The sequence below is a fragment of the Acanthaster planci genome, linkage group LG02, assembly GCF_054643075.1.
Source record: "Acanthaster planci isolate LZ-2023a linkage group LG02, COTS_SCS, whole genome shotgun sequence".
Taxonomy (NCBI): Eukaryota; Metazoa; Echinodermata; class Asteroidea; order Valvatida; family Acanthasteridae; genus Acanthaster; species Acanthaster planci.
Window position 1 is genome coordinate 31,115,651 of NC_141778.1, and position 13,608 is coordinate 31,129,258.

The 13,608-nt window shown below is 40.1% G+C and overlaps 1 protein-coding gene across 2 annotated transcripts; it reads left to right on the forward strand.

Moving 5' to 3' along the window:
- Positions 1–9,343: 9,343 nt before the first annotated feature.
- LOC147800144 (uncharacterized) lies at positions 9,344–12,725 on the forward strand. Of its 2 annotated transcripts, XM_087133402.1 has the most exons (3): positions 9,357–9,459; positions 10,666–11,105; positions 12,377–12,725. In XM_087133402.1, exons 2-3 carry the CDS (start codon positions 10,779–10,781, stop codon positions 12,386–12,388), a joined length of 339 nt encoding a protein of 112 aa, XP_086989528.1. In that variant the 5' UTR covers positions 9,357–9,459; positions 10,666–10,778; the 3' UTR covers positions 12,389–12,725. The 2 variants fall into 2 exon arrangements, 1 of the variants encoding a protein (XP_086989528.1); XR_015424437.1 differs by lacking the exon at positions 10,666–11,105 and having other exon boundaries at positions 9,344–9,459.
- The last annotated feature ends 883 nt before the right edge of the window (positions 12,726–13,608 follow it).

Sequence of the window (13,608 nt, forward strand, 5' to 3'; positions counted from 1 at the left end):
GTTTGGTAATGACCAAATGCCAAGGTATCTCTGTTGTTATCGAGCATGTATCGTTTGGTGTCGAGTGGAGACAAGCACAGTTTGTTTTGAGAAATGGTGTGCATCAGTTTTTACATGATCGAAATTGACGTTGTTGCAAAAAGATGAGTCGTTGATTAAACAGAGTGTCTTTATGAGAGTCGTGGGTCAGTTGTTTTTTGGTTACGACTTTGGTTACACCTAAGGCTTTTTTGAACATGATGTCGTCTATCAAGATCGAATACATCTCAGTACATAGGCATACCACTTCCGACACGAGTTTGCCGCCAAATTTGTCTTTCATTTTACCAATGACTTTTTTGGTTTTTGTCACTGTAGAGTGGGTGATCTGTTGGATAGTTAGAAAAGTCAAAGAGGTGTCGTTTTTGACGCAGGTAATTGTATACGTCGTTGGTTTGGATTTGAACGAGCAAACTGTCTGTGTCGGTGTATAGCATACAAACGTAATCTCCAAAGTCTGCTTTTAGCGTGTTGTAGTCAAAGTCATTCATCAATGTTTTAGACAAATCGAGCACACTCACGCCATAGTAAATCGGTTTGTTCAACACAGTTTTAACTTTATACATTTCAACTAAAGAGAGATCGCACTCTGGGAATGGGGTGGTGGAACTGTAGTGAGGTTGAAAAACAAGCACTTAAAAAGTTTCACATCTTGTTTGTCTCGCAGTAGATGTCCATTGATTCAGTTTCTAACTTTTTCCATGGTTTTACCAAAAATCGAGTTATTCATCAGTTTGAAGAAGTCTTTCTCAAAGTCTGAGGTGGCTCGTTTGTGCAACTCGGGGTTTTTATCTACATGTACATACGTTTTCATCCAAGTTGCTTGGTTAAAAGACAACACATGGTAAACAGTCTTCAATTGTAGACCGAGTTTGAGATATTTTTGCAATGTGCGGTAGTGAACAACATACTTATGTTTGGTTGAAAGTGTAGCCACGAATTTTGCCTACAGAGGTGGTCTTTTCCCCGTTTTGTTTGATCAAGTCATTTTGATAGTTAGACAAACATTCGTTAGATACAGTGTATCTGAATGTATTCAGGTGGCATGGGAAAGTTGTTGTGTAGATCGTGCAGGTGTTGAGGGTAGTCGAGAGTCACCTCGAGCATGTACCCCATTCTAGAGTGAGGTGAAAACTTTTGTATGTATACAGGAGTAAAATTTCTCAGGTCTCTGTCCCAGCTAATGTAGGACAGCGGTTGAGACATGGCCCATCCGTAGAGATTGTCAGCAGCTAAATAAAGAATGTAAGACGTCGGTTGATTTGAACTGTAGTTTTGAGACCTGGATTGTTGGCTTTGGCATAACGTTTACCACCCACGCTAGACATACCACCTTGTTTGGCCCGTTCAAAAAAAGAGGTGTTTATCGATGTCTGTTAAAAGCTCAAGTTGAATATCAGTTTGTTTCAACAGCACATCCCAAGAGAGACCGGGTGATGCGTAATAGTTGGCTGGGTCTAAACCATAGTTGGTCCTACAAACGTTGCGAAAGTTTTCAAAAACGCCTGTGTGTCTGTTTCTATGAAAAGATTGTAGTAGTCACCCAGCGTATGACAGCTAAAGGTTTGCCAGGCTCGTTAAGCGTGTTCATGGTCTTGGATAGACACGGTTTCTTGTTTCAGAGAGCTATAAAAAGCTTCTCTGGGTGGATGTTGAGTTTCGTTAAAATGATCAAAACCGTCTACATATTCACAGGGATGATGCGTTTTTGTAAGAGCAGGTCTGTGCTGTTGGGAAACCGATCTTGGAGTAATTTAAAAGTGTCATGGGGACAGGCTTTAACCAGATTGTCTGGAGATGTAGCCATAAAATGAAAGGAATCGATAAATTGCAGTTGACCCAATCTAAACAAAACATACATGTATTTTTCAGAGTTTTTAGCGATGTAGGTTAGTTTGCCTTTGTTGGATACCGAAATACCTTGCATGATCAAATAAGTATCGTGGTTTTCCAAGTTGTGAATTACGACCGGAACGTGGGTTTTGTTTGGCTCGACTTTGAGTTTGAGGCTAGAGTAATCGTGAGCTGGGCCTCTACATGTATACAGCTCATGCAGACATAGTCAATAAAACATTTGTTTTGTTTTTAAAACTAAAATCCATGCCTTACAATACGTTTTTTTGTTTTTTATATATAGGGCATTGACACTGATAGTCTTTGATAGGATATATGATCTTCTCGCAGATCCAACAGGTGTTGTATGCATTGTGTTGTTTTTGAAGTTCAGACAACCAGCCTAGAGGTTTTGGTTGGCAAACATCTGGTTAGTGTTATCTACAGTACTTCTCCCGTGAGAGACTCTATAAAGTTTGTAACACCTCTTCACCTCTCTAGGTTTGATCGTTTGTACAAACGCCATCACAGCGTACGACTTTGTAAGAATAACCAGACGGTCTGTGGTGTTGGGTTTTGGTTGTGTTAGCTTCTTGTGTTGACGCAGGTGCTGGCACAGGTTCTAATACAGATTCAAAATTGGCATAGATCACAAAGGGAGTGTCTTGCTTGTTTTTATAGTTTTAAACTTGAGAAAGTCTTTGTCTTTTTCGGGTAACACTACTTTGGAAGGAGCGATGTCTATTCCTTGACAGTCTTCTTTGTGCTTGTCTAGTGTTTGTTGACTTCTAAAGTGAGCCAGACAATGAAAGCAAAAGTATTTTTTACTGTTGTGTTTGTTTACACTACGCGAAAAAAGTCTTGAAAAGTTTTTAACCCAACAATTGAACTATCAATTTACGCTTTTTATTTTATTTTACGCCAGTGTAGATCGACTTATTAAGCACCACTTTTATTTTAGAAAGTTCCACACAACACATCCCATTCTGGAAATGGTGTCACGCTCTTAAAACTTTGTGTAGCCGACAACCTTTTAAACTTCTCGGCGTCATTGTCGTTGTAGTCCCTGATCAACATTTACGTACATGTACATGTACATGCTCCATTGTTTTACCTAAAACTGTGTTGTTGGCCAAAATTTCAAAAAAGTCTTTTTCAAAGTCTGTGGTGCTTGTATGCACAGCTTGGTATTTTTAGTGATAAAGCTCTTCATCCAAGCTTGTTGTCTAAATCTTAACACGTGGTGTACTTTTTTGAGCTTGAGCCCGAGTTGAAGGTTTAGCTTCAAAACGTGATAGTGCAAAACATTTCTTTTTCTTTTGTTGCGAGCGTCACTATTAATTTGTTATAGCTTTTGTCTTTTTTGTAGAGTAATTTCTTTTGATAATCGCGATAGCTTTCTATAGGTACATGTATACATGTAACTAGGTTTTCTGGCACAAGGGGGTAATCGTTGCGAGAATCGTGTAGCACTTGTGGGTACTCGAGATTCACCTTGAGCATGTACCCATAGTGATAATCGGGTGTTAAATTAATATGTGCTCCATTGTATAGCACTCTAGGTATTTTATCCATTTCCAATTTGCAAAAGGTACATGTAGTGGCTGAGACATAGCCCACCCATAGAGATTGTTTGCATCGAGATAGGCAATGTAGGTGGATGGTTTACCTGGATCAAAATCTTCAATAAATTCATTGTTTGCTTTTGCATAGTGTGCACCCGCATTTGGCACATTAAAAAAACACAAATGAACGTCAGGGTCTGTAATTTAACTCGAGCTGTACACCCGTGTGTTTTAACAGGGCATCCCAAAAAAATCCAGGAGCTTTGTAATAGTTGGCAGAATTAAGACCTTAGTTTTTATAAATGTAATACATGCCTCTAAGGTTTCAAAGCACATCTGCCAAAAGCAAGGTGTCTGTTTTGACATAAAGTTTGTGATAGTCACCCATGGTTTCAAAGCTTTGCTCGACTTGTTGTGCTTGGGTGTATTCTGATTTGCTGACGCTATTTTGTAAAGCTTTGCCAGACTTGTTGTTCTTGGGTGTATTCTGATTCGCTGACGCTATTTTGTAAAGCTTTGCCAGACTTCTTGTTCTTGCGTGTATTCTGATTCACTGACGCTATTTTGTAAAGCTTTGCCAGACTTGTTGTTCATGGGTGTATTCTGATTCACTGACGCTATTTTGTAAAGCTTTGCCAGACTTGTTGTGTTTGGTTGTATTTTGAATCACTGACACTATTATGTAAAGGTTTGCCGGACTTGTTGTGCTTGGGTGTATTCTGATTTGCTGACGCCATTTTGTAAAGCTTTGCCAGACTTGTTTTTGGGTGTGTTCTGATTCCCTGACGCTATTTTGTAAAGCTTTGCCAAACTTGTCGTTTGTGGGTGTATTCTGATTCATTGACGCTATTTTGTAAAGCTTTGCCAGACTCGTTGTGTTTGGGTGTATTCTGATTTGCTGACGCTATTATGTAAAGCTTTGCCAAACTTGTTGTTCTTGCGTGTATTCTTATTCACTGACGCTATTTTGTAAAGCTTTCCGGGACCTCTTGTGCTTGGGTGTATTCTGATTCGCTGACGCTATTTGGTAAAGCTTTGCCAGACTTGTTGTGCTTGGGTGTATTCTGATTCGCTGACGCTATTTTGTAAAGCTTTGCCAGACTTGTTGTGCTTGGGTGTATTCTGATTCGCTGACGCTGTTTTGTTTTAAACTGCTATAAAAAGCAACTCAGGGTGGTTGTTGCGTCTTGTTAAACTTTTCAAAAGAGTCCATGTATTTGTAGGGATAGATCCCTTTTTGCAAAAGAAGCGAGCTTTGCTCTCCACACGCTTGTGCTTGGGTCCGCTTGAGTTTGTTTTTTGGACAGGCTTTTACAAGCCTGTCTAGCGACGGTGCCATAAAATGAAACTAGTCTATGAATTGAAGCTGGCCTAGAGAAAATGAGACATACTTTTCGCTGTTTTGGGGAATGCAAAGGATCTTGTCAGTTTGTTCGTTATTTTGAGATAGGCTTGCACTTTGCATGATGAGATGCGCGTCATAATCTTCTAAATTGTGTAACACGATTGGGATTTGTGTTTCGTTGGGAACTACTTTGAGTTGTAAGTTACAGTTGGCGTGGGCTGTGTCCCTAAAGGCCCTGTCACGTGACAGTGGTGTCTCACTTTGGGGTTTTTGCAAAATTTCTTGTTACACCATAAACATCGGTTATCGCTGGGGTCCAGTGAGATCTCTAGTTTGTCGCACCAACACTGATATTTGTTATAAAAGATTTTCTTTTTGCAGATCCAACAGGTTCTACTGTAGCTTGTCTAAATTGCTATTTTTGATCGCATGTGAGCTGTAAGGGTTCAGGGTTTGCAAAGATGTCATTGATCTTTTCGACTTCCAACATTAGTTGCTCCACAAAAACTTAAGAAGCGTTTGGACCTCTGTAGAGCTTTTGAGCAATCGTTTTTGCATCACATCTAACAACCGTGTAATAAACACCACAAGCGACGTGTTTTTGAGGACGAGCTTTGTCACCTGTTTGCTGTAAGATCGATTCAAAATCTGCATAAATCACGAAAGGTGTTTTTGTTTGTGTTGGTAACTAGTGAAAGACAGTGTTGAGGACCCATCTGTTGTGTCTTTTGGCATTTCAATAAAACAGGGAGGGGTATCAAGCTACAGTATTTGAACTCTTCAAAGAGTCTGTTTCGATCAGCTTCTCTGTTGTAGTTGGTAGTGTGAATTGCGACGACTGCAACGATAGATTTTACCGTTGTGTTTGGTAATCTGTGATGACAGTAGTCTCGATTCATCTTTGATCCAACAATAGTAAGAAACCGTTTCACTGTTCGCTTGGCTCTCTCCTGTTATATAAAGCAAGTTTACGTGAGATCTGTTTTTGCCCCATTTTAAAATTGTTTGAATTATACAAATAAACAAATTCACTTTGTTTAGGTTAAACGGGGTTGAGACCTTGTATACCGAGTTTTTCTTCTGGTTCTGGATATTCATATCCAATGACATTACTTGTCAGGTTGTTTTGTTTTTTGTTACGAGGGATTTGTGGTAGCGGTGTCGGAGAATCCTGAGAAGTCAAGACCGTCATTTGTGGTATAACTCCACAAACGTTCGTGATACACTTTAAAAGTGGGGTTTGTTTGAAGTTGTTTTAAAACATGAGGAGAAAACTTTTCTGGAGCTGCCCTTAGACACTAGGAGTTGAAATTAACAGTGGTCCGCTGGCCCGAAGCCAGTAGAAAAGTCGGTGGACCAGCTGATCTAATAAAACTGGTGGTCCGGTGGGCCAGTTAAAATCTGATGTCTTTCCTGTCGTCAAAAACATCTCTCCATAACCTTTTCTTACGTTAAAATGCTTATTTTATATGTCTTCCTACTTACATTTGCATTTAAAAAAAATGTTATTTTCATGAGTTTCCATTCACGTTTCGTTGTCGCAGTGGTGAAAACATTTTCACCCTTGCATAGACTTTTTGTTCTTTGGTTTCTTCAGGTCTAAGTAATCAATAAAACTGCACTTGCCATCGCCGTTTGGAGTTAAATTGTCGCACACATTTTGTGTCACTGTTATTTTGTTATATATAGTACTGCGATAAAATTCTTTAAAAAAATTCAGGGTCTTGGTTAAAACTATGTGGGTATAATTTCATAGTTAACGAGGTTGTTTTTAAACTTGGTAATGTCTTGCACGTTGACCTCAATAAATTTATCTAGGGTGATGTATGATTGTATGGCTCGTATGTAGTAGGGTTTAGGAAACCTTGTGGTTCCTACCCGTTGGAGTAACTTGCAGCTGGTGTAACTCAGCAAGTCTTTGAGATAAGATTTGTTCTAGTGGGCCAAGTTTTAAATAAGCTGGTATAACACTTGATAGCAGTAATGTAATCGAGTCTCGTGTAGTGTTCTTTGGGAGGAATAATGATTTATAATATTCCACATTTAAGCTTTTAGCACTGGCTTCTTCCATCTGAGTACATTATAAGAAATTACGAGTTTGTCCTGAGGCAAGTTCGGTACAATTTTTATTTAGGTCTTATTTTATATATTATTTGTTAAAAGATATCATTTTAACCCACATTTCTCTGTGAAACTTTGGTTAATTTACGTTAAATTAAATATGTCACTTTGAGCGATTTTAATATGTTTACACGTTTTACTCTGTGATTTATATTTATCATGTATACAAAATCTAGCACGGAGACAAGACTCGCTTTTTTTTGTTTGACCATGGGGACAAGTCAGTTTACAGCTTTCACATAGATATTTACAATGTATATTTACCGTGTTTGCAAGTCACCCATTTGTTTCGTCTGTCTAGGCACTTTACCACGTTTTTTGTATAAAAACACCACACTCAGTACTCCAAGACCTCAGTGTGTTATGACCCGGCACCCCGAGTGATATGCTGGGGGCCGGCGCCGGTGACTACTCCATTTCTTCTGTGGTCCCCAATTTCAAATCCATTGGCAGCCACCTGCTCAACTTCGCAGGGTTCTGGGGAGAAATTACATGTACTTCAGACGAATGGGTGCTCACTTCACTTACCAACTGCTATCTGGAATTTATGAGTCCCCCACCGTCCGATGTATCTTTCCGGCCGACTCCAGTTCCAAAAGATCAATTCCAGTAACATGCTCTGGAGTCAGAGATCTCAACGCTGCTGCAGAAGTGCACTATTGTTCTGGTGCAACCAACGGGAAACCACCAGGGCTTCATGTCAACGTTCTTTCTGACCCCAAAGAAGGAACCTGGGAAGTGGAGGCCGATTCTGAACTTAAAGCCACTCACCGTTTTCATAAGACCGAAGAAGTTCAGAATGGAGACGCTGCGTACCGTCCTACGATCACTTCCCGTCCTGACTTGGGCATAGTCCATCGACTTACAGGACACCTACCTTCACATTGGCATTCATGTACAAGAACGACTGTTCCTCCGCTTTTCATATCGTCACCTGGTCTACGAGTTCTGCGCGCTGCCGTCTGGCCTGTCCACTGCTCCCAGAGTCTTTACACCTACAACGGTCAGACGTGCTCATATTTCAGTACCTCGACGACCGGTTGATAGTCGGACACTCCAAAGTCGAGGCTGCCTCGGCAACCAAGACAACGTACGACCTTGCATCTCAACTGGGTTTCTTAGTCAACCACAAGAAGTCCAGACTGACCCGTTACAAACACTGACTTTACTCTAGGCAGTTCTCGACTTGAACCATGGCATTGTTACTCCCACCGACAAGTGTGTGGACAATCTCACACAGTGTGTCGCTCTATTCAGGGGACAATGCCAAGCGAACGCCAGGGCATGGCTCCACTTACTCGGTCCGATGGCCAGCCTTACCGACCTCGTCCTGTGGTGTCGGCTTTACATTCGGCCTCTACAGCTCCACCTTCTATCTTCCGGCCGAGCAGAGATTCCCTCAATTGCTATAGGTTTGTCTATCAGGCCTGATTTACCATCACCTGTCGTCGTGGTCAACCAGGGCCAATTAACCTTATTGCTGGTCTTCCCTTTGTTCCACCTCAACACGAGATAGTTATCACCACCGATGCTTCCTATCTCGCTTTGGGTGCCAGTCTCCAGTCGTATCAGATTTCCGGCTGGTGGGACTTGTCCTTAGTGGGTTCCCACATCAATGTGCTCGAACTTCAGGCGATTTTCGAAGCCCTCAGCCACTTCCGGCCTAGAAATAGAAAATCGAAAACAAAGGAAAGAGTTTTATATCCAGATGCCACTTGACACCCTGTGCACAAACCCTATGATAGTGGTCTGAACAATTGTCTTTTCTAGGTAAACGATTTGGTATTTTCCCTCATAAATAGAACTTTCCTGGACACATTTTTGCTTTCTGACGGCTATTAATAAAGCACTGTAGGGAATAGTTACTGGTATCTGTATATATGGAACTCTTCCCAAAACAAAAATTGACGGAACTAGCATTTTGCATTTTATTGGACAGACACTTTGTTGTGTTAAACATACCTATCCATGTAGGGCCCATTTGATTTGGTTGATCCAAATCCTGATCAGTGATTTGATATTTGTTTACTGACACCAGAACCTGCTCAGTGGCTGGAGTGAACCAGCATTGAGATTGATCTGTTCAAGATCCAGATCCCATGTGAAACAAAAAGACCCTCACATGGGTATACATTCACATGTATGTACATGTACCGTATGTAGAGGTTGACAGTAAAATTATTCAATGAAGGAGTCTTACACCAAACAAGTATACACATACATGTACATGTACGTGTATGTGGCTTGTACGTACAGGCACACGTACCATACCGGTACACGTACGTACATCTACTACTGTTGTTTCAGTCTGGCAATGACCAGACCATGATGTCATGCATTTCAATACACTTCCAAGCCTGTTGCTTGATACATTTCATGCAATGCAGATGTTTCTTTTAGTTGATTTTTGGCATTTTCCATTTTGACATTTTCCTCCCAGGTGCTAATCACAATTCAGCATGCAGCCTTACATGTACTGTACGCGTACGTCATGTCTCAAATCATCAATTTGATGTAACTCAGGAATTGTGAAGTTTCTGTGCTCTCTGCAGTTTGGTAAGTCTCTTTCCTATCCTGAACTTGAGAAGCTCAAGTTTATGAACAAGGTACCGGTAGGAAACAATTCCATAGACCCACACCACTGATTTTTCCCTGCCGTGATCTACAGTCATCTAAAAGCAAAACCGTGTCATAAAAACAATTTTTTCATTGAAAATATTGTGATCCGTGTGCAACGGTTTATCACATTTGGTTCTTCTGAAATTGGGATCATTTTGTAATGATGTTTTTGTCCGTTGTACATGCATGAACCCAGCAGCATGAAAACTTGTATTGATCACCATGCGACCATTCTGAATTAAACTGCCTTGTAACCTTCCACGCCCACACGTCTGACTAATACTCTCAGATCCAGCAGCATAGTGCACAGGAAAATTGAAATCTGTGTCGTATTATGTCCTCCATCTTAGATTCAGTAATAACAAGAAATTTACTTTAAAAATTACCAGTGCAAGTGTAATTTTTTGACTAAACCTGTGCCAAAAACTGAACTTTGACACTTGGAGATTGCTCTGTTAGTCCTGTGTACAGTACAGTAGGGCTGCATTACACGTATGTGTCATATCTCAATACATGACATGTAAAGACAATTTGGATAGCAAGATGTTGGCACATTGCTCAAGTCTTACAGTAATATTCCTTGTCACAGGGGATTGTTATTTTCATTGGATGTGTTGGCTGAAAGTACACGTAAGTGCCACGTTTGATAGCCATTTCAGGTATTATTTAACACTTGAAGACCAGTATGCATATTGTATGAAATGTTCCTGTTGGGAACTTTGTCAGTATTCCCCTTCCGGCCAGAGCAAAATTTGAAATAAATGAAATACAATGAATAACAAACTGACTGAACTACCAGCCCTATTTTCCTTACAATGTTTATTCAGTTTTCATTGTTCTGGTCTTTGGGTTTGTTATCAATGTGCAATAAGGCCAAGACTGTCAGCGCTTTCCAATACATGTACATGTACATGTACTTGTGTCATGTTAACCTGTCATCGTACTAAAACCTATTCTTTGAATATTTCCTTTCTACATTCTCAGCTCAATTATGCATCTTTTCATAATTCATATAGAAAGTTTAAAGTGTATTTTACACTTGAAAGTTTCAAGTGGTGAAAGTAAAAGTGTACATGTAGTTGTGCAGATTCTCTAGTTAAACAATAATATCTTCCTGTGTACATGTACCTTTGTTGCATGAAGGGAGAGTCAAAAAAGCACACAGGTAGACAGCCTGAAGTCGTTAGAGATTGGCTGAAGATATTGACAGGCTGAAGTTAGCATCGGTGCTTAAGTTGACAGAGGTAGACTGGCTGATGTTGGCCGAAGTGGATACGCTGACAGTAGAGGTAGACAGGATGATGTCAGCAGAAATAGATGTGCTAAGGTCGGCACAGGTGGTCATGCTGACAGTGGAGGTATACAGGCTGACATCAGCAGAGGTGGACACGTTGACAGTGGAGGTGTACAGGCTGATGTCAGCAGAGGTGGTCACGTTGACAGTGGAGGTGTACAGGCTGATGTCAGCAGAGGTGGTCACGTTGACAGTGGAGGTGTACAGGCTGACGTCAGCAGAGGTGGACACGTTGACAGTGGAGGTGTACAGGCTGACGTCAGCAGAGGTGGACAAGCTAATGGCAGAGGTAGACAGTCAGAGAGTTGAAGTCGTCAGAGGAAGACCAGCTGGCATTGGATATGATGATTTGTGATGACGTGTTATTATTTGAGCTTTACTTGTAGAGATTTAAAAAGTGCTTCCATCTGGTCATTCCTTAACCCTAACATTCCTCAATCCTTCACCTGTTGGAGGACTGAGGACTGTTAGGGTTAAGTCTTGATGGATTCATCATTTTTGAGACAAATTGCCTGCTGTTGTTCAAGAAGCTCCCTCTGAATACTTTTTTCAAAGTTGGCCTGCATCAATGGGAATTTCCTAACTTTGTCGAAGTGCAGTTGAGATTTTGTTCTTTCTGCATTAATTACTTTATATAATAAATTTATTTAAATGACTGCAGTGAACGTTATACACAAAAATTCAGCTGTTTGTTAAGTTCCAGTGCTGTAAAGTTAACAGTTTAAGTGATTGAGCCCAATACTGCTATTCTGAACACCTCTGTACCAAACATTGGGGTATACTGAACATTCTCCTTGGCTCCTGAGTTCTCTATACCGAACATTAAAAGGTTGCTTTAAAAGGAAATACATTTAGAACTGATGAGAATACTGACAAGTTTAGGAAAATCTGTCTTGCAAAAGATCAGTGCCGACACCGTCAGTATCTATGTGTTTAATTTGCTTCAGAAATTGTATTTGATGATGTTTATTCTTGTAATAATGCTGCATCATCTTCTCAGGATTTTCTTTTAAATGTACATGTATGTGTACAGGTATTACCTGTGGTGGCTCTTGGCTCCCAAATCTATTAGCCCATGCCTCATAATTAATATCTCCCCCATTCACTCCTAAAACAAAATTCAATCCTAATGTAATCAAGAGTCAAGCCCACAACTACCTATTAGACCACTTTCTCTATGATAGTGTCATTAGAATCAATGTGTTTTATTGTACAAGGGGTTATGATTTTTAGGTACAAGTACATGTACCCGGTACATACATGTACATGTACCCTATAGAGTGTAAACTTCAACTTAAGCAGATATCCTAAAATATGGTCTTCAAGATGCACTACTCACTCAATTCTGAGTTCAGCTATAAGCTATATAAGCCTGCAAATCTCAAATGCAAAGTTTCAATTTTAATTGCAACAGAAAAAGAGTAACATTTTGAATTTGTGCAATAATGCAAATTGTTTGGTTGACTGTCATCTGTTTTGGGAGCTAAAAACAACTAATTTGTCCATGGTTTTACGTGTATTTAATGGTCTCCATTCTTTGATTTTCGTATTCATGCCAAGAAACTGAAGTGAGACTAGACGCCATCCAGTCTATGCTGCTTTCCTTAGGATGTCACAGCGATGTGAATGATACCAGTCCCCACTACGCAGCTGTTTGAGAAGCTCTTCCATCTCAGTGGATGCCTTTCCGCCCATGTATTCAGTGACCGGGGAATCCCATCCTGGACAAAGCACGTAAGGATTTGAGTATGGCGTCTCGTCACTGATCCTCTAACCATTTGTGGATGTTTTCCTACCAACATCACCACTCCATGGATAGTACTGTTCTGTTGTTTCTCCACGAGGCCTTGATGCAGCCCCCTCGTAGATGCCCAACCATCCTATGTGTGTTACCTGTCTCTTGATGCCATTGATGTTATGGTCCGGCATATGCCTTGCCACTGAGATCAGTTCCTAGTGGCTACTTTTCTGCAGTGGTCCCTTCTGTGCTAGTGTTGCATCTTGTGAATGGGAGTGGTGTATTTATTAAATCAAAGCTTTCCACATTATGCATTACCCAAACCGTTGTCATAAAAGTTGTGAACTACACTTGAAATTTCTATTTGAAACAGAAATCCAAGAGAATACTTTATTTTCAGCTCGGTCCGCATGTGGATTGGGTTTTCAATCCTTACCTGATTCTGTGGGTTTTACCCGGAATATTCCTCTAGGGTTTTCTCCCCACCTCTAAAACTGTAACTGTTTCTCATTGCGTCCTCACAGCAGGTTTCTTCAGGCTTGTAAGCTACAATGCCAAGGGTACTTTTAAGGAATCCTTGGTGTCATTATCAGAAATGAATAATAATAATAATTTCCCAAGAATCTTGTAGGTAGTCATTTCATATTCAAGAAACCATCCTTTTTCTGAATTCAGTAGAAATCTATTTGCCTTTTTACAATTTTTGTTCGAAATTGTATGGATTTCATATTGAAATAAGGTTTTTGGTATCAACTTTGGAAAAACCAGTGAACCAAAACATCTAGAAAAGCTTTAAATTTTTTACATTTTCTGTCCTTTTCTGAGCTGTCCAGTGAAAGTGCAGAAGACAACTGCATGTTTTTTGGTTGACATACAATCCTTTTTTTTTTTTTTTGCATTTTTACATATTCTGTCGACATATTCTGTCAGTCTTTTATTAAAGTCTCACCCTAACAGGTTAAGTTTAGTATGCCTGAATAAAAGAATAATTTGACGTTTTTGTTAAACCCTTGCTTTTACTGACCCAATTTCAAATGCAGGTATTGTGTGGCTT